Source organism: Primulina huaijiensis, chromosome 3 (assembly GCF_012295235.1).
Source record: "Primulina huaijiensis isolate GDHJ02 chromosome 3, ASM1229523v2, whole genome shotgun sequence".
Taxonomy (NCBI): Eukaryota; Viridiplantae; Streptophyta; class Magnoliopsida; order Lamiales; family Gesneriaceae; genus Primulina; species Primulina huaijiensis.
Genome location: NC_133308.1, coordinates 4,528,110 through 4,553,831, shown reverse-complemented (window position 1 = coordinate 4,553,831; position 25,722 = coordinate 4,528,110). Strand labels below are relative to the sequence as shown.

General features: G+C 34.0%; 4 protein-coding genes across 4 annotated transcripts; 2 read left to right on the top strand and 2 right to left on the bottom strand.

Annotated features, from left to right (window-relative positions):
* Nucleotides 1-3,914: 3,914 nt before the first annotated feature.
* On the top strand, nucleotides 3,915-5,684 carry LOC140973232 (small COPII coat GTPase SAR1A-like). Its single transcript, XM_073435880.1, has 3 exons — nucleotides 3,915-4,284; nucleotides 4,370-4,501; nucleotides 5,157-5,684. The coding sequence occupies exons 1-3, from the start codon at nucleotides 4,156-4,158 to the stop codon at nucleotides 5,475-5,477; spliced, it is 582 nt and encodes a 193-aa protein (XP_073291981.1). The 5' UTR covers nucleotides 3,915-4,155; the 3' UTR covers nucleotides 5,478-5,684.
* Nucleotides 5,685-6,687: 1,003 nt separating this feature from the next.
* LOC140972118 (uncharacterized) lies at nucleotides 6,688-7,722 on the top strand. The gene has a single exon (XM_073434586.1). It carries the CDS (start codon nucleotides 6,987-6,989, stop codon nucleotides 7,539-7,541), a length of 555 nt encoding a protein of 184 aa, XP_073290687.1. The 5' UTR covers nucleotides 6,688-6,986; the 3' UTR covers nucleotides 7,542-7,722.
* Nucleotides 7,723-9,299: 1,577 nt separating this feature from the next.
* LOC140973231 (phospholipase A1 PLIP2, chloroplastic-like) lies at nucleotides 9,300-12,533 on the bottom strand. Its single transcript, XM_073435879.1, has 5 exons — nucleotides 11,710-12,533; nucleotides 10,833-11,366; nucleotides 10,647-10,706; nucleotides 10,065-10,481; nucleotides 9,300-9,977 (listed from the first exon to the last, which is right to left on the bottom strand). Exons 1-5 carry the CDS (start codon nucleotides 12,271-12,273, stop codon nucleotides 9,447-9,449), a joined length of 2,106 nt encoding a protein of 701 aa, XP_073291980.1. The 5' UTR covers nucleotides 12,274-12,533; the 3' UTR covers nucleotides 9,300-9,446.
* A 2,571-nt stretch (nucleotides 12,534-15,104) lies between these two features.
* On the bottom strand, nucleotides 15,105-19,798 carry LOC140973230 (dnaJ protein ERDJ3B-like). The gene is made up of 10 exons (XM_073435878.1): nucleotides 19,551-19,798; nucleotides 19,308-19,456; nucleotides 19,048-19,177; nucleotides 18,318-18,429; nucleotides 17,881-17,997; nucleotides 17,682-17,768; nucleotides 16,799-16,858; nucleotides 16,216-16,293; nucleotides 15,732-15,803; nucleotides 15,105-15,624 (listed from the first exon to the last, which is right to left on the bottom strand). The coding sequence occupies exons 1-10, from the start codon at nucleotides 19,619-19,621 to the stop codon at nucleotides 15,466-15,468; spliced, it is 1,035 nt and encodes a 344-aa protein (XP_073291979.1). The 5' UTR covers nucleotides 19,622-19,798; the 3' UTR covers nucleotides 15,105-15,465.
* Between the last annotated feature and the right edge of the window lie 5,924 nt (nucleotides 19,799-25,722).

Sequence of the window (25,722 nt, the reverse complement as noted above, 5' to 3'; positions counted from 1 at the left end):
ATCACACAACAACCAGTGTATCATACTTCGATTGCTCTTCGCACATAGACAATTTTTACACTACAACACAAGGCATTGAGGGGCCACAGATTGAGTCACAACAGGTTCAAGTTATTCCAAAAAATATATGCCAAGAAACAATGGATCAAGAAACGATTAACAAAATATTTTGAATTATTTTTTTAAAAAATAAAAATAAACTAACCTGTGAACTTAGTAGAAATCCCAGAAAATATACGATTTCTGTATACATACACAATTATATATGATGTGTAGTTTAAAAGATTTGAGTTGCACCATTGGTAAAACGGTAAGCACTCGGTCCTACAATTGGTATCAGAGCCAATGTCACGGGTTCGATTCTCATTGATTGCAAGGACTGCAATTATTGAGAGGGAGATTGTTGGGTGCAATAATTGTCCCTACTTGGTGGAGCGATCGAACTGTGGTGCTTGAGCTGCCGTGTGCTTTAAAAGAACCATTACCACCAGCTATAGTTTTTAGTAAAGCGGTAAGCACTCGATCCTACATATTCGACACACTAGCATTTTTTAAATTATTTTCCTCCTTTGATTATTAATCTTTATCTTTTCTAAATTAAAAAAATAAAACACAAAAATAAAAACTATAAGCTAATTAGAAGTATAAGCTTAATATCACTTTAAAAAAAGGCTTATTTGGTGGATATTCGGATGTTGGATGCTTCGAAATTCTATCATCTTTATCTAAAAAAATCTTAGTTTGGCCATAAGATATCTTTTAAATTCGATACACAAATATTTTTATATTTGAAGAAATATTTTTATATTTGAAGAAATTATTTTAAATTATATCCAATCAGTATTTAGTAAGTTTTTTTCAAATATTTAAAGTAATTTTTACAGCTGTCTTTTTAAGTAATATTTACGACGACAAATATTTCATTGTGTTAGTTTGCTTAGCTTGTATGTGAAACTTTTAGGAGTAGGTCTCTTGTGAGACAGTCTCACGAATCTTTATCTGTGAGATGGGTCAATCCTACCGATATTCACAATAAAAAGTAATACTCTTAGCATAAAAAGTAATATTTTTTAATGGATGACCCAAATAAGAGATCTGTCTCACAAAATACGACCCGTGAAACCGTCTCACATAAGTTTTTGCCAACATTTTTAGACAATGGATAATTTATTTTATTTTTTTCAAATTTTAAATTACATATCACAATAAAATTAGTTTCAATATAATAATTCGACATCTATGTCTGAAACGAACGAGGGTGGAGGTAGTGTGTAATAAGTCCCTGACTGTTCAATTTTCAATATAAGTCCCATGTTATTGATTTTAATTTGATTGAAGACGGTATAGAATGTTATTTTATAAACTATCAAATTTAAGTTTTAATATTATATTTTTTATTTTTAGATTTTAATAATTTTTTCATTAGAATATTATATGATATTGCAAATATCGTTATGTTAGCGTCGCACTTATGTAAGAAAAAAGAATAAAATTCAAAAAAAAAAAGAAGAAACAAATGTAGAAAATTAAGACTTAAATCTAAAATTGGGGAACAAATTATGTAGAGACACATACGAGATCAAAATTACATTGTCTCCGCTCTTAAAATATGTAGGAGTTGGAGGAGTAAGTGAATGTTTGACTAGTTGTTAAAAGTTCTATTTCCTTAACAATACTTTTTCGTTCCAGTTTGTTGCACAGTGTTTGTCCAATACAGTTTACCTGACTAACGTGGTTTGTATGTTATTGTGTAAGGTCGTTGCTTAACTCAATGCGCATCAAAGAGGCTTAATAGTTTTGGGTTTCATCGTTATAAAAAAAAATTTTGTGGCTGAGATAATAATAATGTGTATTTTTTTCAAGATGCTCCTTCATCATCAAGTCCCACTCAGCAATCATCCCGATAGCAGCCATAAAGTATCCATTGTTATCATCATAAAGCTTCTCATTACTACCTAGAAATGCTAAGTTTTGTTTAGCCAAAAATCTCACAATTGAAATTAATCGTTGTAATATCTTCCTCCAATGCTCTTTTGCCTTCTTGATTTGATCTTGAATGGCATGATCAATTGTTTTCAGCTAGCATAATAATTGACATGCTCGATACTTATCTCATGTTCTTTAAGTCTGCTACTAAGATGCCCCCCCAATCATAGTATCAATCATTTGCTAGCAAACTTGGTTGAGGTCCTGTTTTAAACAACTTGCAGCAAAAACAAAATGCTTTATCAAGTGCTTTTGAATACACCAACAATCTTTATAGTGTTTTTGACCATTTGGCAAAATACGAGTGTAGAAATCCGAAGAGAATCATCTATTTGATCTATTTTTGGGACCTTTACCTGTTAATACATCTTTTATAGGACCTTTTTCCACTAATCGATCCTTCCACTTGGGATCTAAATTCTCCTAGTTTCTAGGATCAAAAATGTCAAATGGAATTGATGAACTTGGTTCTTCCTTTACTATACTAATAACATCATCATCACTTTCATAAAAAGTATTTTCAAAGACTAAAGTCATCACCTTTTTCATTCCCTTCAATCTCATCCACATCTTCCTCTACATCATTTTCAACGGCTAAGACATCATGTAATTCATTACAATTGTTTTCTTTTTCCTCTTTGTTACCCAAATCTTCAAGTGATGGATTTCCTGATTGTTTGACAACAAATCTGTTGATAGCCCCTCTTTGAGACTCAATAAATTTTTCAACTTTTTTTTTTCTTTTTCCGCTTATAAGGTCCTGACTGATATTTCCTAGTTGGAGGCATTCCGATTTTCTGCAGATAAATAAACAAATCAAGCTCTCGAATAACCACTTATTACAGATGTACATGCTCCAGCTTCTCGAACAAAACCTGGGCTTCTTTCCCAAGCTTTGCCCTCCCTAATGCATCCAACAAACAATTGATCATCTCTGCATCGACTTTAAACTTTAACTTTTTCATCAAATCAAGAATTCCAACAGCCTTCTTCCCTTACTTGGCAGCTGCAAATGCTTTTATACAAATGGTAAAATCTGCAAATGCTTTTATACAAAGCCTTCTTGAAGAGTAAAGAGTGAAGAGGCGTGTGACAATATACATGGAATTCGATAATGAGAACAATAATAGCGACTACAAGTAAAAGAATGTGGCAAAATACACACGGGCAGAGAGCTACTATTAACTAGCTTTCCTTGAATTCCTCGACATCTCGCATCCGAGGTTTGTCTGTGATTGACAAGGAAGAATCCGCCATTTCTGACGGTGTCCCGGCTGAAAAATTCTGACAATTTGGAAAGTGATGATCTTTTCGAACTACTCAAATTAAAAGATTGGGTTTCCATTAAATCCAAGCGTAACCGAAAATACCAAACTTATTTTCCGACCAACCACATATTAACTGTTCAATCGAACCGATAATCGGTTAATATATATATATATATAATTAAATTATTTTTTTTATGCTTTTCAACAAATTTCGGGATGCAGAAATTCAAAATTTATTTAGTATTGTTTAAAAAATATATATTGTTGGGTTACAATTACTTACAAAAACTTTAATAAAAAAACTCTTACAAAATAGACTTTATATGTCCAAATTCACTCTAAATCAATTTCGGATTAAATAGAATCTACCTTAAATATAATTTTAATAATATTATTTCCTTACCATATCTAACTTTAATAATATAGTAGGTCTCTTGTGAGACGATCTCACGAATCTTTATCTATGAGACATGTCAATCATATCGATATTTACAATAAAAGATAATACTCTTAGCATAAAAAGTAATATTTTTTCATGGATGACCCAAATAAGATATCCGTCTCATAAAATACGAGCAATAAAACCGTCTCACACAATTTTTTTTCTTAATATGAATCAATTTCGGTTTCTGGTTGACATGTCTAAATAATTTTGAATCCGTTATAATTCAGTACAATTTTGGTAATTAGAAAAAAGAAACATTCAATATCCATCTTGTAAGTAATGAATATGTTGTTGAAGTGAATTTCCCCCTAATTTTTGTTCTTTCAGCAGTAAAGTCATAAATTTTGCAGGGCAGGGCAGCAGTCGCGTCCATAGAAACAAGCAGTGAGCGGAAGCCAAAATTTGAGTCTCGATCGATCGGAATCGGACTTCTCTAGTACACTCACACGAAGAAAGATGTTTTTCTTGGACTGGTTTTACGGGGTGTTGGCATCTCTCGGGTTATGGCAGAAAGAGGCTAAGATCTTGTTCCTTGGCTTGGATAATGCCGGTAAAACCACGCTCCTCCACATGCTCAAGGATGAGGTACTTCCTTTTCAAATTGTTTATTTCATATTTCAATGGATCCCGATTGATTGATTGATTGGGTTGGGATTTTGATTTGATCCAGAGATTAGCGCAGCATCAACCCACTCAATATCCCACCTCGGAAGAGCTGAGTATTGGGAATATTAAGTTTAAGGCTTTTGATTTGGGAGGGCATCAGATTGCCCGCAGAGTTTGGAAGGATTATTATGCCAAGGTAGCTTGAATTCAGATATTTCCGACTGTTATTTTGTGGAAAGGCTCGAGTGCTTGCTATATCTGTTGTGCCTCTCAGCTGTATGATCACGTTTTCATCAGAAAGGGGAAGTTAAATTTGTGTTATGTTATTAATGTTATAGAGGATTCAACTTACTTAGAATGGATAGTGGCTTGTAATATATGCTACTTATCCACTGTTTTGCCTCCACTGCCTGGCTGAAAGTATCTGTGAGTGCTTGAGTGGATTCTTGTCGTTCGTATGCTTGTTTGCTCGCTACTGTGGCTACGCATGTAGAGTGTTTGTGATGTTATATTCACCTCTACGATGTAGCCTCCCTTCTGTAGATGTGCGAGAAGTATGAGTATACACCCTTGCATTCATTTTTTACCCTCTGCCTCTGGTATATGACATGAAAGTGAAGCTCGAGACATTTGTCATAAAAATTGTTGAATCATGCAGTTATTACTATCACATTTATTCGAATAATATATTTGTTTAATCTCGATGGAACTACAGGTTACTTTTGTAGCACGGCATACCCTTTGCGGGCACCAAATTTTTCTCAAAAACTTTGAACTCCAAATCAAACTATTTCCTCCCGAATATCCTCATGTTCCTGCTTTCATTAATATGTATTCTTGTGATTCGACAGGTTGATGCAGTAGTTTACCTGGTGGATGCTTATGACAAGGAACGTTTTGCGGAATCTAAAAAGGAGTTGGATGCACTCCTCTCTGATGAGGCCCTTGCTGCAGTCCCCTTTCTTATTCTGGGGAACAAGATTGACATACCTTATGCTGCCTCAGAAGATGAGTTGCGTTATCATCTTGGCCTCACTGGTGTAACCACAGGAAAAGGGACAGTGAATCTAGCAGAATCTAATGTCCGTCCTTTAGAAATATTCATGTGCAGCATTGTTCGGAAAATGGGCTATGGCGATGGCTTCAAGTGGGTATCTCAATACATAAAGTAGGGTTTTAGCATCAACTGAATACGACCATAACACTTTGTCCTGAAAGGAGAGGTGCTTCGATAAAGATGTTGTGAAGAAGGGGAGAAGTTTCACTTATGTTGTTGCTAAAACTTGTTCCGCATGGTGCTTTGTTTTTGGTACGTTATCCAATTTTTTTTGGTTCATGTGTTAGTTGTTGTTGCATCAACTTTCAATATTATTCAAAAACATGTCAACTGTCATCTGCCTAATTATAATTATCACTCAAGAATTCGTGTTGGCCACTCCCCTTCTTCTCATCAATTCTTGATATGTTTATATATCACGAATTGTATTGTGTTCTTGGCAACGACTGGCCAACAATTTGAATGTTCATGTCATTGTATCCTGAAAAATGCATTGATACATTAGCCCATAGCTGTTTTCTTCCCATTTCTCAAATTGTTTGGTTGTCGGCATATTTAATTAAGAGGTGTTAACTGTACTGACTGACTCAGTGGTACCTACACACTCATATATACATGCACACAATGGAAAAAGAAACTGATTATGGTTGGGAGGTGCCCATAATAAGTTTACACATGAAACTGACGCTACGCCACATTAGCGTATAATACACACGCACATGCGCGTACATACACAAACATATACACACATGTACACAAATACGTATATGTATATATAGATGTCAAAACGGGCTGACGGGATGGTCATCCAACAATCTGTCATTAGGAGTGCGGGCCACGAAATGGCTAACCCAGCCTAACCCGCCTTGGGCCATGGGTTAGGTTGGCCGACCAACCTAATTTAAAAAAAATTATAAAAAATGCTAAGAAAATTTTTTTTTAATAAAAATGTGCTAAGAACATTTGAACAAAATACGAAAAAACTAAAGAAATATAACAAAGTTAATTATCATCAAAATTTATTCAAAGTAAGCCAAATAAAACTTAAAAATATCTACTTAAAAAACTAAAATATTGATTTTTTTAAATAATAATAAAATCCTATTCTGACATGGTGACCCGCCTCAACCCGCAATCCAAGCAGGCTCAATCCGTTTGACTTGCCTACAAATGGGTTGAGATTTCCTCAATCCAGCCCGTCGCATTTTTGTAACGGCCATCCTAAACCAATTTGACAAGCCTATACATACATATAATAATAACATATATATACACACACACATATATGTTTAATGCGGGTGTTTCATTGAACGGTTCCTCTGGCATTGTGTTTATATTAGTTGGGGATGGTTGGTTTGACTGAGTCTATCGTTGGGACTCCATATTGCACTATACTAATTACTTAATTAGATAACTGTGACATACTATATAATACAACGTTTGACAACATCAAATGGAGGGTCTTTCATATATCCACTTTACCTAATATATTTGTCATTTGTTGTCACCTAGTCCACCATAAAAGTTGGAGCGGTTTAACGAACACCTTCCACACCACACCAGTAGTAATATAATGCATGTTTGATTTCCATCCGATAATCTCACATCAAACCAACCGCCACCCATGGGGAATTCCGTCTCTCACTGGCAATCAGGCGGTGCCGCCGCCGCCACCGGGAAGGTAATATTATCAGACGGTGCTGTGTTCAAGTACGACGAGCCAGTCACAGCTGCAGAACTCATGCTAGAGCACCCACAGGAGGTTGTGGTTGAACTGATCAATGGGAAAAAGCCCTCCCCATTGGCAGCAGATGAAATCCTGGATAGGAAGAAGCTTTACGTCATGCTTCCAATCAAGAAAGGTAAACAAACCACACTATCATACCAAGAAGCGAAAGAAGTGCTAACCAAAACCAATTCTTTATTGAAATCCAAAGCCCTTTTATCTTACACTGGGTTTCTTCCTATGTTTGTGAAAATTTATCATCCCGTTCGGGAGCACGGCGCCCCCGTATCAATGCATACGAAGGAGGAACGTAATCATTTCAGTGCTGTTTCTGAGTTGGAGGAGCGTCCAGAGTTTTTAAGCAGGCAAATATCCGGGAAAGGGTGGAAGCCAAGTTTGGATACTATAAACGAGAAGACTACCAAGGCTAAATCTATCCATTGGTTGTTTTAATTATTAAACTGTTTTCATTGATAATTACTTTTAGGAGAACACATCATCACTGTTATTATATTTCGATATCTTTGTACATTATGTCATATAACATCGTCCATGTGCGTAGTGTAAACTCTGAAATATGTTGAATATTGGCTTGTCATCAGCCTGTCATTCACTGTCCCCATTTTTGCAAAGATGTCACCTCTGGGCATTTCCACGTTAAGAGTACATCTATCATTTTTTAGAACACTGATTTTGACTTATAATAAAATATTTTCATATTAATATGTCGATCCAATGGCGGAGCCACATGAATCTATAAGCCCCGGTGGTCTAATTTTTTTAAAAAAAAAATTATATGTAAATTTTGTATAATTTTAGAATAATATTATATTAGCCCGGATAGATCAATTTAAAATATTAAAAGATTCTAGAATTTAAAATTCTAGTTCGGGCAGAACCAAATTTCTGGCTCCGCCACTATGTCGACTGAAACATAATTAATCTTAAAAAAACTTTGTTATTATATTGTAGACATATATTTATCGAGTAAGTGTTTTATAGACGACGTAATGAAACTCGGTGGTGGTAAATGTGTGTCAACTTCGTTCAATAATCAATAATATTGGTAGTAGAAAAAGAGTAAACTAGAAAACGTTGCAAAATAAAATTATGTATCAAATATATAATATAATATTATGATACTTTTAGTCTTGTAGCTTGTTAATGTTTGTTTTTCATTTAATAACATAATTTTTTTTTAAATTTTTTTCTTTTGCGCGAAATCATTAAATCAACCAAATATGCGTTGGTTCTCTCATATATAACTCATATAACGAGAATAAAACATATATTTTACACAATAAAATCTATCTAACTAAAAAATAAAAAAAACAGTAAACTTTTTTTCCTTCCATTATAAGCTATGTAAGATAACATTATTATCAAATAAAAAATATCTGATGAGTTTAGTTGTTTTCGACAAAAAAACAAAAAAAAATATTAGTTATTGGATGTAAACAAAAAATAAAAAAATTACATAATTAAAACCCGAAACATTATAATTTACAATACTAAAACTTCAATATTTTTTATATTATATTAGTATATATAAATACACAAAATTTCTGGGAAAAATTGAAATAAACAAGAGATAGACATAAATTGGGACCCCTAATTTGTCACCAAACGGCAACTGCCCATCCTTGATTTCAAACTCAAAACCGTTTAGCTACACGTACTATGCATGGCCCTACCTGCTCCATGCAAGTACGCAACATCTTCCTGTTTTTTTTTTTTTGTTTCTTTAAAAATAAATTTATATTATTACATTTTAGATAAAATAAAATATAACCTTATATTATGCACATAAAGATATAAGGCAATATATTTTAACTATTCCGATTATCTTGTATATATGATAAAAATGGAGAAAGTAATGTATATTAATATCCATACTAGAATTATTGTGTCATCATTAGATAATATTTTTTTCGAACATTCTCGGATTTTGTTTGTAATTGTTATTGTTATAACATAAGGGTGCATACGAGCTAAGTTGACTCGATTTAAATTGTTATGATAGAGTGAATCTTCGAGCTATTTGAACTCGACTCAAGATCGGTCAAATCAAGTTCAAATCACGATTTAATCATTATTTTTAATTAAGAAAACCATTTAATTAGCATGAAACTATCTCATTCCTATTTTATTTCATTTTTTGGAGTTCATATATAAAAGTATGACATTGTTTTTTAACAAAACAACGTAGGATTAAAATTTATTTTAGAATATATTGTTCATCCAATATCATCAAGTATACATTGTGTAACTCCATCCCCAGAACAAAAACCAGGGAGCATTGAGTTTCTTGCTTCTTCTACACATAAACAACTGAATAAAGAATGATATACAAAAAATTCACCTATTTTGGGTCGTGGGAAGCAAGAGCACCACAAGCAAATGCATGTTCTTTGATCTCATCAGCGTACTGAATCGTTTCAAAGACTCTCTGCTGCTCTGTACAATGCCAGATATACTGAATTGGACTTGTCCCACCAAGTTAACCGACCTACTTATGATGATTCCAGCACTGATCCCGTGTCGAACCACGACCGGCCACCAGAATTTCCGCCGGTGCTCTCTCTTAGCTTTCTTCATTCGGCTAAGCTCTTGTCGAATAAAGTGTCGAATGGATTTCAGGTAAGAGTTCATATCGTGGTCTCTATGGATGGTTCCTTCCGAGCCATATGCGGAACGGTCACTTAATATCTCGAGAGGGTGTGGGGAGTTTAAGAACACTGCCTGTGCGGCGAAAATTTGCTTCTCTGCTTTACCAACACCTGTTAAAACATATAGACCACTGCCTGAAGGAAGAAGATCGTGGCTCGGAGAGAATTTTTCGTCTGGTTGAAGAATTAAAAAATCTCCCATTGGAGCATATAGCAGCTTCTGTGGATAATTAATGAGAACAGAGTAAAGATTTTGACAAATTAATAGAGGATTGGCCTTACAGTAAGATGATCAATAAATTCTTGCCTGTTCATTAAGACATGGATGATTGCGAAACTTCCCATTTACAGCCTTGAGAAGTTCGGCAACATGTTTTGGATAATGGCAAGAGAAAGCTCGGGGGACAATATCCCTGTGCATAGTGATTGAACGAACATGATTTCGAGGCAAACCAAGGTTGCGGAGAAGGCGGTCCCCTCCACACATGATCGTCGGTGTCCCAAAAGTTATAACCGGGAGTAATGATGAACGGGGTGCTTCTCCCCTTATCAGCAACATGAGATTTACAAGCAAAGATAAACTTCCGCCAAGAGAGTGACCCGTGAAACGGAGTTTAGCACGATCACCTCGAGATTCAATGTGAGCCCGAATTTCAGGCAACATCTGCTCGTATATGCCTTTTGCTGCCTCGTAAATACCTCTATGCACTATCACATCAAGTCCCTAAAGCAAAAGATGTGTTGAATTCATTTATCGTGCACACACCATACAACCATATTAAAGAAGGAATAAACTACGTCAAAAAAGCATTTTTTCAAGAATATATTTGACTCCAAAACCCAAAATCAGAAGTTGATGGCACCTAAAAAATGGTAAATAAATTATCACCTCAAACTGAACGGGCTCAAAAAGCAAATTGGCCAGCCAAGAAGCCAGCGACTCAGATCCCTGTCAGCAATAAAACATTTGGAAGCCTTTTAGAAATCAAATGATCATCAAATTAATCATATCACGGAAAGCACACAGATTCTTTAAGTGGCATAAAATTTTCTGAACTTAGTCCAATTCTCCTACCTGTATGACAAAAAATCGAGTGGCACTCTGATCATCATCGCACACAAACCACTCACATGGCGATGAGCGAGTTGAATTCAAATCATCTGCCACAGCTTGCTTTACTTCCTCCTTTGCTGCAACAACTGCAGTCACCGAATCGGTGGTTGCAATTAACGAGGCCATGTCCTTATTGAATGCATCAACATCGACAGTTCCCGCATTCATTTCTTCAACCAACTTTTCACTTGACATGGACTTGGAAGAATTGAATTGAAGAAAGCTCCTCGTATGAGAATGTAGATACGAAGCAGCAGAAGCAGCAATCTGATATGCAGCAGATACCCTTCTAAGGTTTCCATTTAGCATTGTTTCTACTCCTTCTGCCTGCTCGATTTCATTTCCACGTGCATCACGTGTTTCATCTGCTGCTTTCACTTGCTCCTGTCGGTCTTCAGATGGTACTCTATCTTTCTCAGCTTCCATTGCTTGCTCTTTTTTCTCAACAGATGAAGTCAAGAAACGCAATCCATGGTTCTTCAGGAGATTCTCAGGCTGTAATACCATTCAAAAATCAAAGCAGAAAGATCAGGCCATCAGGGAATAATCTCTACGCATTAAAATTGATCTGCCCACATCAGATGACTAAAGCCAGAACTTCGGAGTTACAAGCCAAGCCAACATTATCACAGCAGTTCAATACACAGGTCTTAACATTTTTCAAGAAAAACCAAGATCTAAGGATAACTATAAATAAAGAACAAACTCAGAACTAAAATCCAAGTTTAGAGTCCAAATATAAACATCACATATCAAACAGATAATGATTTTTTCGATGCCCTGCTGTTTCCCTAACAAAAAAAAAATGAAAAGAGTTAGATGTCGAGTGAAACCTTACCTTAATCTGAGGAATGGAATAAGCCAGGCTCCCTAAATAGGACATCTTAGAATATAATCTAGCTTCCGCCAGCGGCACCTTACGAAGCAGTTTCGTAAACGACTCTCTATCAAACTCAATCTTTTCATCGTTGTCAACAGCACATACATCACACCCTCCAGTCTCTTCCCCGCAGAATTCATCTCGGTTTTCATCATCTTTCTCCATCTTTCTTCCAATATCATAAACCCGATCACCATATTTATCTTCCTCCCTGAAAAGAGACTTCACACGTAAAATCTTGAGAACCCAATTCTCATCCTGCTCTTCTGTACCCGCCTCATCGATTTCTTCATCTTCATCAACCGAAACGGCGTCGTCCACCGCGATTGCCTGCTCATACCGGTGTTTACCATCGGGCCAGATAGATCTCAGCGGGTGCCGGAAAGTGAAAACCCACCCCGGATTCCTCCGAGGCGGCGCTGAAAAAGACGGCTTCTCCAGGGGCACAGAGCTAAGTCGGTGTTCCCCATTTGGCGCAGCTGCCACTGCATGAATTCCGGCCTTCAAACACAAAACATCCATGTTTTTTCCTTGTAATTGATTCAAATCACACTCTTTGAATGATCGTTTCCTCTTGTGTTCCAGGGAGAGATTGAGGAGGAGAAAATGCTGTTTCTCAATTTGTGTTAGAAATCAGATAAAGCCGGTGACCCAACTCGCTCCTGTATCCATTTTCCACCGGAGATGGTAGAGGATGGGAAGAGGAGCGTTGTGTTGTATCAGTTCAACCTTTAATCAAAGGTTTTCATTTTCATTAATATGAGGAAAGCCTTCTTAAGTCTCTTTCACCCTTCGGTCACATTTTCTTTTCAAAACACGATATTCTTTCACACCATAAGTATTATTGACGAGATTTGAGCATAAATCGAGACTTGTTTATTTCAAATATAAAAATAATTAAAATTTATCTAAATAAATTAGAATAACTATCAATGACCAGCAAAACTCGAATATGACAAAAACTTGTGTGAGACGGTCTCACGTGTCGTATTTTGTGAGACAGATCTCTTATTTGGATCATCCATGAAAAAAGTATTACTTTTTATGCTAAAAGTATTACTTTTTATTGTGAATATTAGTAGGTTTGACCCGTCTCACAGATAAAAATTAATGAGATCATATCACAAAGATATCTACTCCTCGAACATAAGATCAACAAATCTCATTACCTCAACTTTAAGGGTTCAACTAAAGCCATCGGCACTTTGGTCACACTCACATGCCATTGAACCCTTTATTTTCCAAAAATCAGTTCTTATTTTTTTCCCAAAAAAATTTCTCAGCAATTTTAATTCAACACGGGTTTTTTGGGAATAGTTTTGAAAATGATATTGGTCAAATTTTTATTTTAAATTATCATATTTTTAAATTATTTGTTACAAAATGACCTTCTAACACGACATAGGAAAAACGATCACCAAAACAAAGGTTAAGATTTTATAAGGTCATATTTAAAAAATATGGTCAAACAAGTCATTTTCCGCAATTTCTTCGATTTTTTCTTATCTTTTTCATTGCTTATTATTACTATGTTTAAGTGTCAAGAGGATTTGTTTGAAACTTGACGAGAAACGTTGGAAGACAAATGTTTAGATTTATTAGAGCGAAGACAAAATAAATGAAATTTAAGTTTAGTAATAAAAGAAGTCGAATTACTGATAAGTGACATCTATAAGTATCTAGATAATTTTACAAAAAGATGAAAAATCAATAGAGATTTATCACATAGAATATAAGCAAGATGATCAGATCGGAGAAGTTCATCATATATTTTGTGTGATCGTGAGGCAGATCCGAAACTCAAAGGAAAGTTTTACAGAATAGCACACATGTTTGCTATTTATATAGACATGAATGTTGGGCAGTAAAGCGGACGCATGAACAAAATGCTAAAGTGGAAGTGTTAACATATAATAATGAATAGACTAATTAGAATTTTAAACAAAAAGTTGAGGTTGAGTTTATTAAAGAAAAATCGAGGGAGATACGTTTAAGATGATATGAACAAGTATAAAGACAAGAAATAAATAATTCAGTTAGAAGATGTCAGATCATGACTATATACATATTAATAAAGCGAAGAGATTAAAAAAAAAAAAATTGGATAAAAATAATTAAACATGAGATACATTTTTTAAACATGAGACGAGGAGCACAACTACGTTGGTGGATGCGTATGCCCTACCCCGTTTATCTACCTAAGAATCGTGTCTTGTTTTTGTTGTTGCAAGAGAGTTTGTTTCCAATGCGAAATTGACCATAACTAATTATTCATGTTTTCGGGACAGAAGCTGGATTTGGCCATAGGAGAGTCGGTGGGGACCCGAATCCTGATCGAGGAGATTGATTAAGGGTGGCGTAGCGTGGCGGGTAACTTTTGAAGGCTCTGATTTTGTCGGAACGCTGGCGTTGTCCTACAACGTGGTCAATTGGAGAGATTCGGATACTTTTTCCTCATAAAAAATATATTATATTATTATTCTGATCCATTTGAAAAATCTTACAACTGATTAGAGATGTCAAATCATACACGACCCATCAACCCAACACGGTTCAACCCAAAGAAAATCAAGTTTGAGTTTTGTGTTTTTGGGTTCAGGTCAGATCGGATTGGACTCGATAACTGACCCGAAAAAAATGATCGAGTTAGGTTGGGTTGGATTAGGTTCGGGTTTAATTTTTTTTAAAAAAAATATAATTAATAAATATTGTCTACATTTTTATATATCGTATGTCTGAAAAAAATATTTATTGTATATTAATATCATAAATTTTCATCATTTAATATTTATTTTGAATATTTTTTATTTTTTAAACAATTATTTATTTGATTTAGTAAATATACTGTATTTTTTCTACAATTAGATTTTCAAATTTAAATCATATATATGAGGGAGATTTTGTTATTATGTGTTTAAATTAATTTTTGTTGAATTTTATTTAATTTTCTTTAAAATAAAATTAAAAATTTCAAAATCGGGTTAATCAGGTTGATTGGGTTCGGGTTGAGAGTTTTCGGATTGACTCGGGTTCGAATTGGGTTCGAGATGATCAATTTTTGAATAGTACTAATGTTCAACCCTATTCAACCCACCCGAATTGACATCCCTGCAACTGATATTGTGTTTAATGGTATTCTTGAATTATTATTAGAGGGAAAAAAAGGTTTTTTTCTATACTATCATATCCTTGTATCTTTTAACCTCCTTGCTGCCTATAATTCTCTATTTCCCACATTTATTCAGTGGGAAGTCAAAACCCACGCATCATAGATAAAGTTTTTCATAGAATATTTTGATAATTTTTAAGATGAGCAAACTATACTACCAAACTAAAATTTAAAATACAAAATGAAATGAAAATTGCACATCATGAGCACAAAAAAGAGTGAGGTGTGGAGAGATTATCCTATGTTCGCTGTATTCAGTTAATCATATTACATCAAAAGTCTTTCTTTCCACCCACTTTAAAATGGAAATTTGGTAGTAGTTGGTAATTGATGGTCCACTAACAAAATAATACACAGGAAAAAATTCAAGGTTGGGTCACCATTTCTGCTGGATCCCAGTGCTGCTATTAATTGGCCCGTGCGGTCCAAAAAGCCAAGAGATGGAAGGTTGAACCTAAACATACTACTATTTCAATTTGAACAAAATTGGCATAGAGTGGTGAACAGAATTTTAATAATGTAGTCACATTGTGGTCCTCTGGTTCCTAACCAAGAATTTCCTTGATCTTTGTCTTTTGGTTCTCTGTCAATGAAGTGGGAAAAAGAACTTCAAACTTGACATATAGATCGCCCTTCTTGTTGCTAAAGTGTAACGGCATCCCTTCGCCCTTAAACTTCCTTACTTCCTTAGGCGTTGTGATACCCTGATGGAGGAGGAGAAAATATTCATGATAAATTCTCTTTTGGATACAGCAGTAATACAACATAGTTGGAGCTAATGCAAACTATAGCAATGTAAATTGGCACTCACCTTGGAGCTAACGTCCACTAAATGTTCATCGAGGTGTTTAATGGTTTTCTCAAAACCAACAAGTGCTTGAACCTGAATGTGAGAGGACATTAGAAAATGACAGTATGATTTTAAGAGCAGAAATTTAAAAAATACAGAGTCCGCACGAGCTCACTGTTGCCAATCAAACAAGTGATCAATGATTAGCAGAGAGCAAAAGCTTGTTGAGTAAAAGAAAATCCATAATGGCTCCTGCCAAAACCTACTCAATGGATCTTATTAAATGTTCAATTTGAAAAAGCGGCATTTCAGAACCTTAAGATGGGTACAGCAAACAATTGTTCTCAATAACTCAACCAACCAAATAAACAAGCCTTCCAAAATGATTTGCGATGAAAATTATCTTGCAGTGGCAAAAATACAATGTCTCTATAAATTGTTGAGCAATAAAAAGAAGTGATTATGATGCAAAAGGAGGGTGTAGAATTGTCCAAAGCATCATTACCAAAGTAATGGTGACTGTTGTGTGTAGATCATTGCCTTCCCTTCTGAAGCGATCGTGGGGTGCTGTACGGATTCGAAACTGCCCAAACACGAATAAACAATCAAGAAAGTGAAATGGCCTGTCACCATGCTACAAACATGGGTTCAGGGATTCTAGTGGGTTGTGCCAAGACAATGAGATACGAAAAAAAGCAGAAGTGATAATAAGCCTTGTCTATTTCAAGTTTATACCATGATAATGCACAAAATGAGGAGAGGGGGAGATTTTGCACTTGTAGCGGGGAGGGATGAATAAAGCGGGAGTTAGTTATTTAGGCAAGGCAATTTTTCACGATTGGATGTTGATAGTATTGCTGGGTGAGATATTATATTCTGTCAGAGTATTATTCTTGCCAAAGGGGGCCACCTCTATTGAAAAGAGAAGTCATTATCTTGTAAAACATCCCTCTTCATGGAAGATACATTTGTATTTTGTTATTGAGCTTTAATCCTATCTACGTCGTGTCCACAACTTGTGTGTTTGATTTAGTGGTAGTAACACGGCAACATTAAATTTATTGAAAACCGTGGAAAAAAGACCAAACCTTGAGATCTCCAGCTTCACCATCAACTATTGGCTCCCCATCCTCATAAAACAGCACTTCCTGTGGAATAAACAGCGAAGAGTTTTTTTATTTGAAATACCGACGGACTCAAAATGCAGTTTAGAGGATAACAAAAGCATACCATAGAACAACTAATTTAAATATCTCAGAAAGTATCATTTAAATACGTAAGAATTCAGACATATCAGTACACATCAATGGAAACGACTTGTGCAAAGAAACAAGTACATAAAATGTAAATTACAATTCAGCTTCATATCTCAAGCACAAGTAATGCAAATTTAGCAACTGCTCCAACACATATATGAAATATCATTTCATGGAGGAAATTCAATACGCGATTAGCACAGCAAGTGGATATAAATCTGGGAGATCAGCCCCATAATGTTCGGAGGCAAACTCATTTCTATGGACAGAAGTCAAAACTATAGTGGTTTAAATCATATGATATAACGGTGTAGCACTTTGAAATTCTATGTGTGCTGCCAGAATGATGTGTTGTTCGTGACAGTTTTACCTTTAGGAAAGTGCCACTCCAAGTTTCCAACAGGAAAAAGGAATTCCTGGGTCATGGACATTTGTTCTTTTTGTATTAAATAATAACTGAATCTAATCCTGACTAATCACCAGACCCTATCTAAGCATCCAATGTCCACATAATTGGCTGGTAAAAAGTAGTCATGAAGATGAAATGGCTCAAGCAAATGAAAGAAAGGTATCCAAAACAACAGTATGTGGCTGGTTAGGATATACTGATGCAGTAAGAACTTAGCATCTGCTAAAAAACACAGTAGTCAGTGCCTGAGGCCCTGAATGAAAACAAGTACCAACTATATCTGAACAGGGGTGGTGGCAGGCTTACTTGCCCATCCTGCATTCCTTTCTCAATATCCACTGTAATAAAATCACCCTCTCTTTCATACTTCACATTTGGGCATTGTTCACAGACCTGGAACGCAATAAGCAATTTAGATAGATGAAACATTAAAGAAACCAGTGGCATGAAACGTCCCGCTGCCGCCACACGATATTCAATGATATTTCATAGGGAAATAAAATGCCTGCTCCGTCATCTGCTGGAACATCCCTGGACCAATTTGCTTGTGATAAACCTCATTTCTACAGTTGCAGCGTCTCTTCCCTGGGGCTGGTTTTAGCACATTTTTCACTCTCCAAACCTAATGATTTTCACATTTGACTATGGTTATTGACAATGGTATTGCAGTAGGAAAATAAAACATATTTATTAAAGTGCGATGAATTTTTATGTAGTGAACAAAGCATGGAAAAACCGAATCCAATAGTTAAAATCACACAGACTGGATGCAACAAATCAATGAAAGGACGTATTTTTAATGAAACAATTATATTTGTTTGTATGCCTAAAAATATTGTTTTTTTCGAGCAATTTCCAGAATCATTTTTTTTTTCAATTTTCATAATCAATGAATTCAATCTATGGGATTGTCTATGAGCCCACTTGTTTCGAATAAAGTACCTTCATGGTGCCCCCCATGTACAAATCTTCAAGTGTTGCATCCAAATCAACAATCACATCATCTCCTTTGACAATCTTCTCCTCCTCTTCCGTGGGACCTCCACCAAAAAAACTTTTAACATATTTCTTTGTCAGCAACAATACATATAGACTTGTGGTTGGATTTTGAATTTCACAAACAACAAAAAATGCCACTAATCGGGAGAAATATGACAAATGAGAAACTAAATATATAACCAGTAATCTATATCACAATAATTGACAATATTCAACACCCAAATAATGCAAGAAATATTTTGATCAAGCTATGAAAAATACCGAGGGAACATGGATGCCAATGTAGTTGCTGCCTAAGAAAATTTCTGCAATAATAGGTGCACTACCATGGTGATTTCAAATTCCAAATTCTCGATTTGAAGAAACACACTAACCCGGTTTGTTGGAATCCACTGGCTAACAGCAGAATTCGTGCATGCACTTTTTTGCAAAATAGAGCCTACAAATTGCCCCTCTTGCAGATTCCAAAGCAATATATAAGTATAGAAAGCATCAAACGCATATTAAATTTTCAGTATATCTCTTCCATAAAATCCACAGACATCCAAATCATCACCACAAGATCACATGCACAAATTTAGCATCATATGAAGGATTATCATTTCAATTAGCAAAACATTTCTGCGATCACAACGATGCGTGTAGCGGGTAATGTTTAGCCGAAGGAACTTACGAGCTAAAAATATCTTGAATATTCATTCCTCCTCCTCCTCTACCACCACTAGCAGCATGCTGTTTGAGACCTTCTTCGCCATATCTATCATATATACCTCTTTTTTCACCATCAGATAGTACCTCATAAGCTACAAAAAGCCAACCATTCCAATCCAACTAATCAAATCTTACAGAGAGTGACATCAACCTATATGATATTAATTTCTAAGCTTATCCCACAAAGAATATGGACAAATAACACAAGAAACCGAATAATACCATTATTGATTTCAGCGAATTTCTTGTTTGCCTCTTCGTTTCCTTGATTTTTATCAGGGTGATACTTCAAGGCAAGCTTTCTGTAAGCACGCTTTATTTGCTCATCCGACGCGCCTTTGGGAACTTGGAGAATGTCATAATAACTCTTCCTGCAAAAAAAAAAAAAAAACCCAGATAAATTAAGATACATTGAATCAATACCATCGCACCAAAAATTATTATTTTACAGATACTACTACTCACGCGGCAATGACGATCAGATGGCAAGATAAAAAGCAGAAGAGGAGCAATAATTTTGATCTTGGATGCGCCATATCGCTCTGGCACAAAGATCAAAACTATCACTAGGTCTTGAAATCGGAAAAAAAAAGGAAATCAAATCAACAGCCTGTGTAGAACTGCAATTGCTACTCGATATCTGTGCACGTATGAGTGCGAATTTGGGTATGCGAACGGTGGTGGAGCGCGGATCGAAATGCGAATTTTTCATATTTGCGTGCCCAAGATCAATGGACACATGCAACGTGGTCTTTTGGGAACTGACCAATCAGAGAGCCCTCCAACATGTTTCATCCAATCAAAGTCCGCCACGTTTCAAATCCCCTTGAGTTTGGTGGGTCCGGATTCTCTTTCATGTTATTATACGATTTTATTATTATACGATTATTGTCGTCATCCCGTATCTAAAATCATATTTCATATCGAAAATTACGATATAAATAAATTCATACCGATATTTTTCGATACATATAACTAGTATATCGATTATATCGAAATTATATCGTATATCGAGATTTCGATACTGTATCGGTATATACCGTTTTATACCGAAAAAACCTTACATTTTTTAAAATTTATAAATTTATTATTTTAAAATATTATATATTTAAAATTTTATATATTTTTTCGGTATTCTTGTATATACCGAAATTTTCAAATTTCATATCGTTACTGTACCAAAAAATTCGGTAATGTTACCGTATCGTATCGAAATTTTCAGTATACCGAAAATTCAATAAATTCGACGTTTTTTCAGAATGGTAATCGTGATATACCAAAAATTTGATATTTTTTCTCACCTCTAATTATAATTAAGAACCAAAATGCTATAAAACAAATTAAGAACACAAGAACATATTTTATCAATGGTAAAAACAAATTACAAGTGATTTATAATTCTTTTTTTCAGGCTTTTGACATGAATATGTTTTATATATTAAAAAAATATTCTAATATAACTGATAACTTAATTAAACAAGTGTTCAAAGATTACATCAAATGCCCAAAAGCAACCGATGATTTATAACTCATCTCGTATCAAAGTCCAAAGTATGAGTCGATATCTCAAGTTCGTAACTCAATTATAACAATTATCGCTCAAGAAAACATCCAAGCTAGTGGCCAACAATTAAAATTTATAATTGAGTGTGGGTTACTTGATAGGGTTGGCTTAGTGCACAGCTTGGTATTTATTTGTTGTACCCAACAGGCTAATACAACTTTGGGTTTTAATAGGGTGGCTAACAAATATAATTAATTAATTCAATTAAATCTCAGATATTTTAAATTAACCAGACAAATAAAGTTAATGAAATGCTATTCTCGGCGCTAGATATTTTTGAATTAATCGTTGGAGTTTTTAAAATATAAATACAGTTTTTTTTTCATATTTATTCACAAAATAATAGTATTTGTTGGAGATATATTTATAAGAAACTTTGATCTAAAAATATTTCCATTTTACTATAATTAAATTTTAAAGAGTTATAAATTGTTTGTTTGAAATAAATTAATTAATTTTAAATAAATAGAATGTCAAAATTTCCATCACTCTTCCATAGAGTAGCCAATATTATTTTTAAAACACCATTTCCTTATGAATAAATTTTTTTTTAAATGATATGATTTTGTACATAATTTTTTTTATTTTGTCTAAAAATATTGTATTTTTTCAAACTTTAAAAAAAACTAAATATATATACTTTATTCAACTTTAATAATTTAAATGTGAGAATAATATTTGAATTAACTAGATTTGTTCATATCCCTATCCCTACATATTAAAATGTCTACCCTATTTATTATAAGGTAACATAAATAAAAACAACTATAGAAATTAGAAATTATAATTTCTATAGAAATTATAGAAATTGATAGCTTTGTTTTTTTTAAATGATTGGTCAAAAAGATCTTCTGAAAATAACAAGCTGATAGTTAGGATTTATTAGAACTTTGTGAATCCAGCTCAAGGAATCCAGACATACGCGGTAGCAGTTGGAGAGTTTTAGATATAAAATCCAGAGCGGTTTGACTTCTTGCAAGCCAGTTAGAAACTTGTAAATACATAAAATGACTGTTCGATCGTACAACATTTAGAAATTATTTGTCATCACCAAAATTAAGAGTTTACAATCTAACAATATATATTTATAAAAATAAGTAAGAAATAGTTCATTGTTTTTTACGAATAAATAAATAATATTCATTTATAAACAAAAAGAATAATAAAATTAAATTTAATAAAAACCAACAATATAGTCATATTTTACAAAATTGTCCTAGTTATTTTTTAAATTTTAGAGAATGATTAATTTATAAATATTGGAGCTGCAGTTAAACAAAAAGTCTTGCAAAAATTATTATTTTATTAATTTATTATATTGGCCCAAGTAGGGATTGAGAAAAAAAAATTATTTTAGAGGGACAACCTCTTGTAAAATCTTAAAAAAACTAATAACCTTATTTTTAAAATAAATGCTCTTAGACCATTTATAAAAATATTAATATGATTCTAACCCACTTTTTTGTATACAAAATAATTTTTCACCATATTTTCTACATATAATTCGAAATATAATTAGTAAAAATGAACATAAATAACATTTTTTCTATTTTATGTATTTAGTCAAGTTGTCGTGTATTAAATTTTTTTTTCATTTTGTAGTGTCATATTACCAAAAAAAATTATATTTTAATTGTAAAACAATTTTTAATATGCTTTTAATGAAAATGCCGTACATCCATAAAATGTAAATTACATATTTTCGGAAGTATTAAAAACGCGTATATCTAAAATTATGAAGTTGGGATTATTTAATTTTCTTTTTGAAGCTTACAAAACTTACAAAAGCATACAAGATTTATATAAGCTCTCGAGCACTCTCTATTAACAAGAACTCGAGCACATTTATCAGTCAATCTTCAATTTACTCACTTAGTATTCACATAAATCTCAATCAAATGAACAAAGATTTTTCAGTACTACTCAAGCTGCTTTTGACAAGCCATATTTTAGAGTGTCGTGTTAACGGTTGAATATAAGGATTCATACAACTAGAGTTCGATTTTTTACTGAGTTTTTACTATGATTTTTATGCATTTGATAAGTCCTAAACTGAAGTGGTTACAAGTCGTTGTAAAACCAAAGTGTTCTAGTTAATTTATTCCTAAATAAAGATGAAAGACTTAGAAGGATTTAACTTTTGAACTTTTTCGCATGTATTCTACAAGCTCAACTTGTTAAACTTAAAGCCAAGTGAATATAAATTTTCACCATATCCAGAAGGACATTTCCATACTTTTAAATAACAAATCTCTGATTTTGAACCATTCTAGGTCTCATATGGAGTCTTATTGAGATATATATTTATCATGTCTCATATGGAGTCTTATTGAGATATATATTTATCATTAGTTATTCGTTGATATATCACCACAACAAAATGTTATTGCTGAGAGAAAGAACCAGACCTTGGATGTGATTCTGAAACTGCTAAATGATCTACTAAATCAAAAACATCAACTCCAAACTTTTAATCGCATTATGTTAAGACTTTAATTGTAATTCGTAAACTTTTGGTGATAACAAACAACATCGAGCTGTTTCATGGTCCAATTGTTATTTTATATATTTACAGGTATCGAGCTGGTGACCAATACATCGAGATGGATTATACTCTCAAGTCAGACAACTCCAGATGTACTGAATATACTACCAACTAGACATTCCACAAGTTAGATTGGGCAATATCAAGTTGTCTGAAGACTCAAATTGGACTGCCTTAGTGATCTCTAGTTGTATGAGGTCTCTGGCTGGTGTTCTCGTACTTCAAGAAAAATCCTACCTACCATCTAGACATTTCAGTTGATCTTTTGACCAACATGCACATTATCCGAGGAAATCAGAAGATTAAACAAATGTCTGACTCTAGCTTGGCTATAGATTAAAACGTTTGTTCTTTTAAAATTGTTGACAAGTGGATCACTGACATGTAATCTTCCCAATTATCAAAACACATCAACCTCCTCTTCGACATATCATCAACTTGTTGAACGACGAGGTTAATGGCAGTCTGAATACTCGAAAGATAGGGATGACAATGGGACGGGATGGGACGGGAGATGGTTTGTCATCCCATTCTCATCCTCCTCTCCGAATTCCATCCCCGCCCCGATCCCTGCTTTTTGAAACCGAGGGGATCAAATCTCCATCCCTGCCTCCATCTCTATTTCAAAAATATTAATGTGATAGGATCCCCAAACCAAAACTTATTATTATTAGTGATAATCTTAGCGGGTTCGGGGATGAGGATAGTATCTTCATACCCGCCTCGAAATATTATGGGATTTTAAAAAATCCTTGAACCTGAACCCAAAAAAATCGGAGATCCTCATACCCGTTTTGGGTTTTCCTGCGGGGTCTTAAACTCGTGGAAAAAATTGTCATCTCTATCGACAGAGGGATTGGTTCCTCAACCATATTGCTCTTCCCCTTGTCTTTGGGGTCAATCTTGGGCAGTCCTGATTGAATATAAGTTATGTCTTGCTAAAAAAATCCTTACTTTACTCATCACACTGGAGATAGGAATAGCTAGAATGGGTGCTGATTGGATGGGCTCAGAGACATGCTTGACCAGTCGGATCTTATGTTGCTTGGGTTTCTTTCCTTTTTAGGGTTGCTTGTTCTTCTCAGCAGATTTTTTCTTTGGGGATGCAAAGACTTGATTCAAAGGGAATTTTTCCCTATCCCATTAGAATCAGAATCGAAATACATAACAAGCTGGTGTCTTGGCATGCTGGGTTTTTCTACGAGCAATGTGTTCCTCGCTTTTCTCAAACTTTATTGCCAATGACTCAACACCTGTTGGAATATTATTTCTCTTGAAATCCTCAACAGATGATGCAGTAAAAAAATTTTTTGGATGTTGGTATTTACGTCAATAATCTCAACGTTGTGGTGCTCCAACAAATAGAAAATTTGAATAGAGCAGTCTCTGGACTGGTTGGTATCCTTTACCATAGCAACATACATACCATACAATATATTTGACTAGATGATGTTGATATGGGAGGCAATAACAGCCATAACTTTGAATTACTCCACTTTTATGGTATCAAACGATCCTACTTTGTCAAGAAGAGTCTTGGCCGTAATGTTTGCCAACAACCGAAACTCCACATTGTGTTCTTTCTTCTTGCAAGTAAAGGTAAGATGACCTTTAGGCCATCTCCAACCCATTACGTTATCTAAGTGTCGCACTAACTTTAAAATAGTGTAATTCTTACACCAAATATAAAATTCATCTTCAACTCATCAACTCTAAACTCTACTTTTAAAAAGAATATTCTCGGAATATTCTCTATTATTTTATTAACAACAAATAATTTATTTCACAAAATATTTATAAACACAATAATTAAAATATCACTAATATCTAAAATCATTTCTATATTAAAATTCATTAAATATATTAATGAATTAAAATATTAATTAAATATATTTTTATAATTACTTTAAAAAATTTTAATATTTAATATTAATTTTAAATACTTAAACTTATTACTTAATTTTAAAATCACTTTGTTAAATTTTATTGTTTGAAATAATACATTTTTATAATTAAATTAGATTATAAAACTAATTATATAATATTTAGAGTTTAAGTAAAATTACAATNGTGAGAAAATGAAAATTCCTTCCACCCAACTGTACACAAAACATTGACATGCTCGAGTGTAGCAGTGGCAAAAAACACATTGAACGTATCATCAAATAAATAAGTGTCACATCCCAAGAATTTCTTGAGACCAGATGCCTCGAGAATTTTGAACATGGTCGTCAGGGACTCGTCCTCCATGACCAACAATGATTCGAAATCAACAGTAAAAAGATTGTAATGTAGCTTGACATTGTAGTTGATTGAAAGAGATTGAAAATCTCGAAAGATTTTTTTGCAAAGGAAAAAAAAACAGAGAACTTCAAAAGCAAGGATACCAATGAAAATATTTGAATGAGCAAAGAAAATGATTTGATACAATTTTCGAGTAAATATACGGTCTGGTGGGACAAGCATGTCAATCTATGTGTCTTCAAGCTTCCAGATAAATTTGAAATTCAAAAATTTGGAAAGATTTT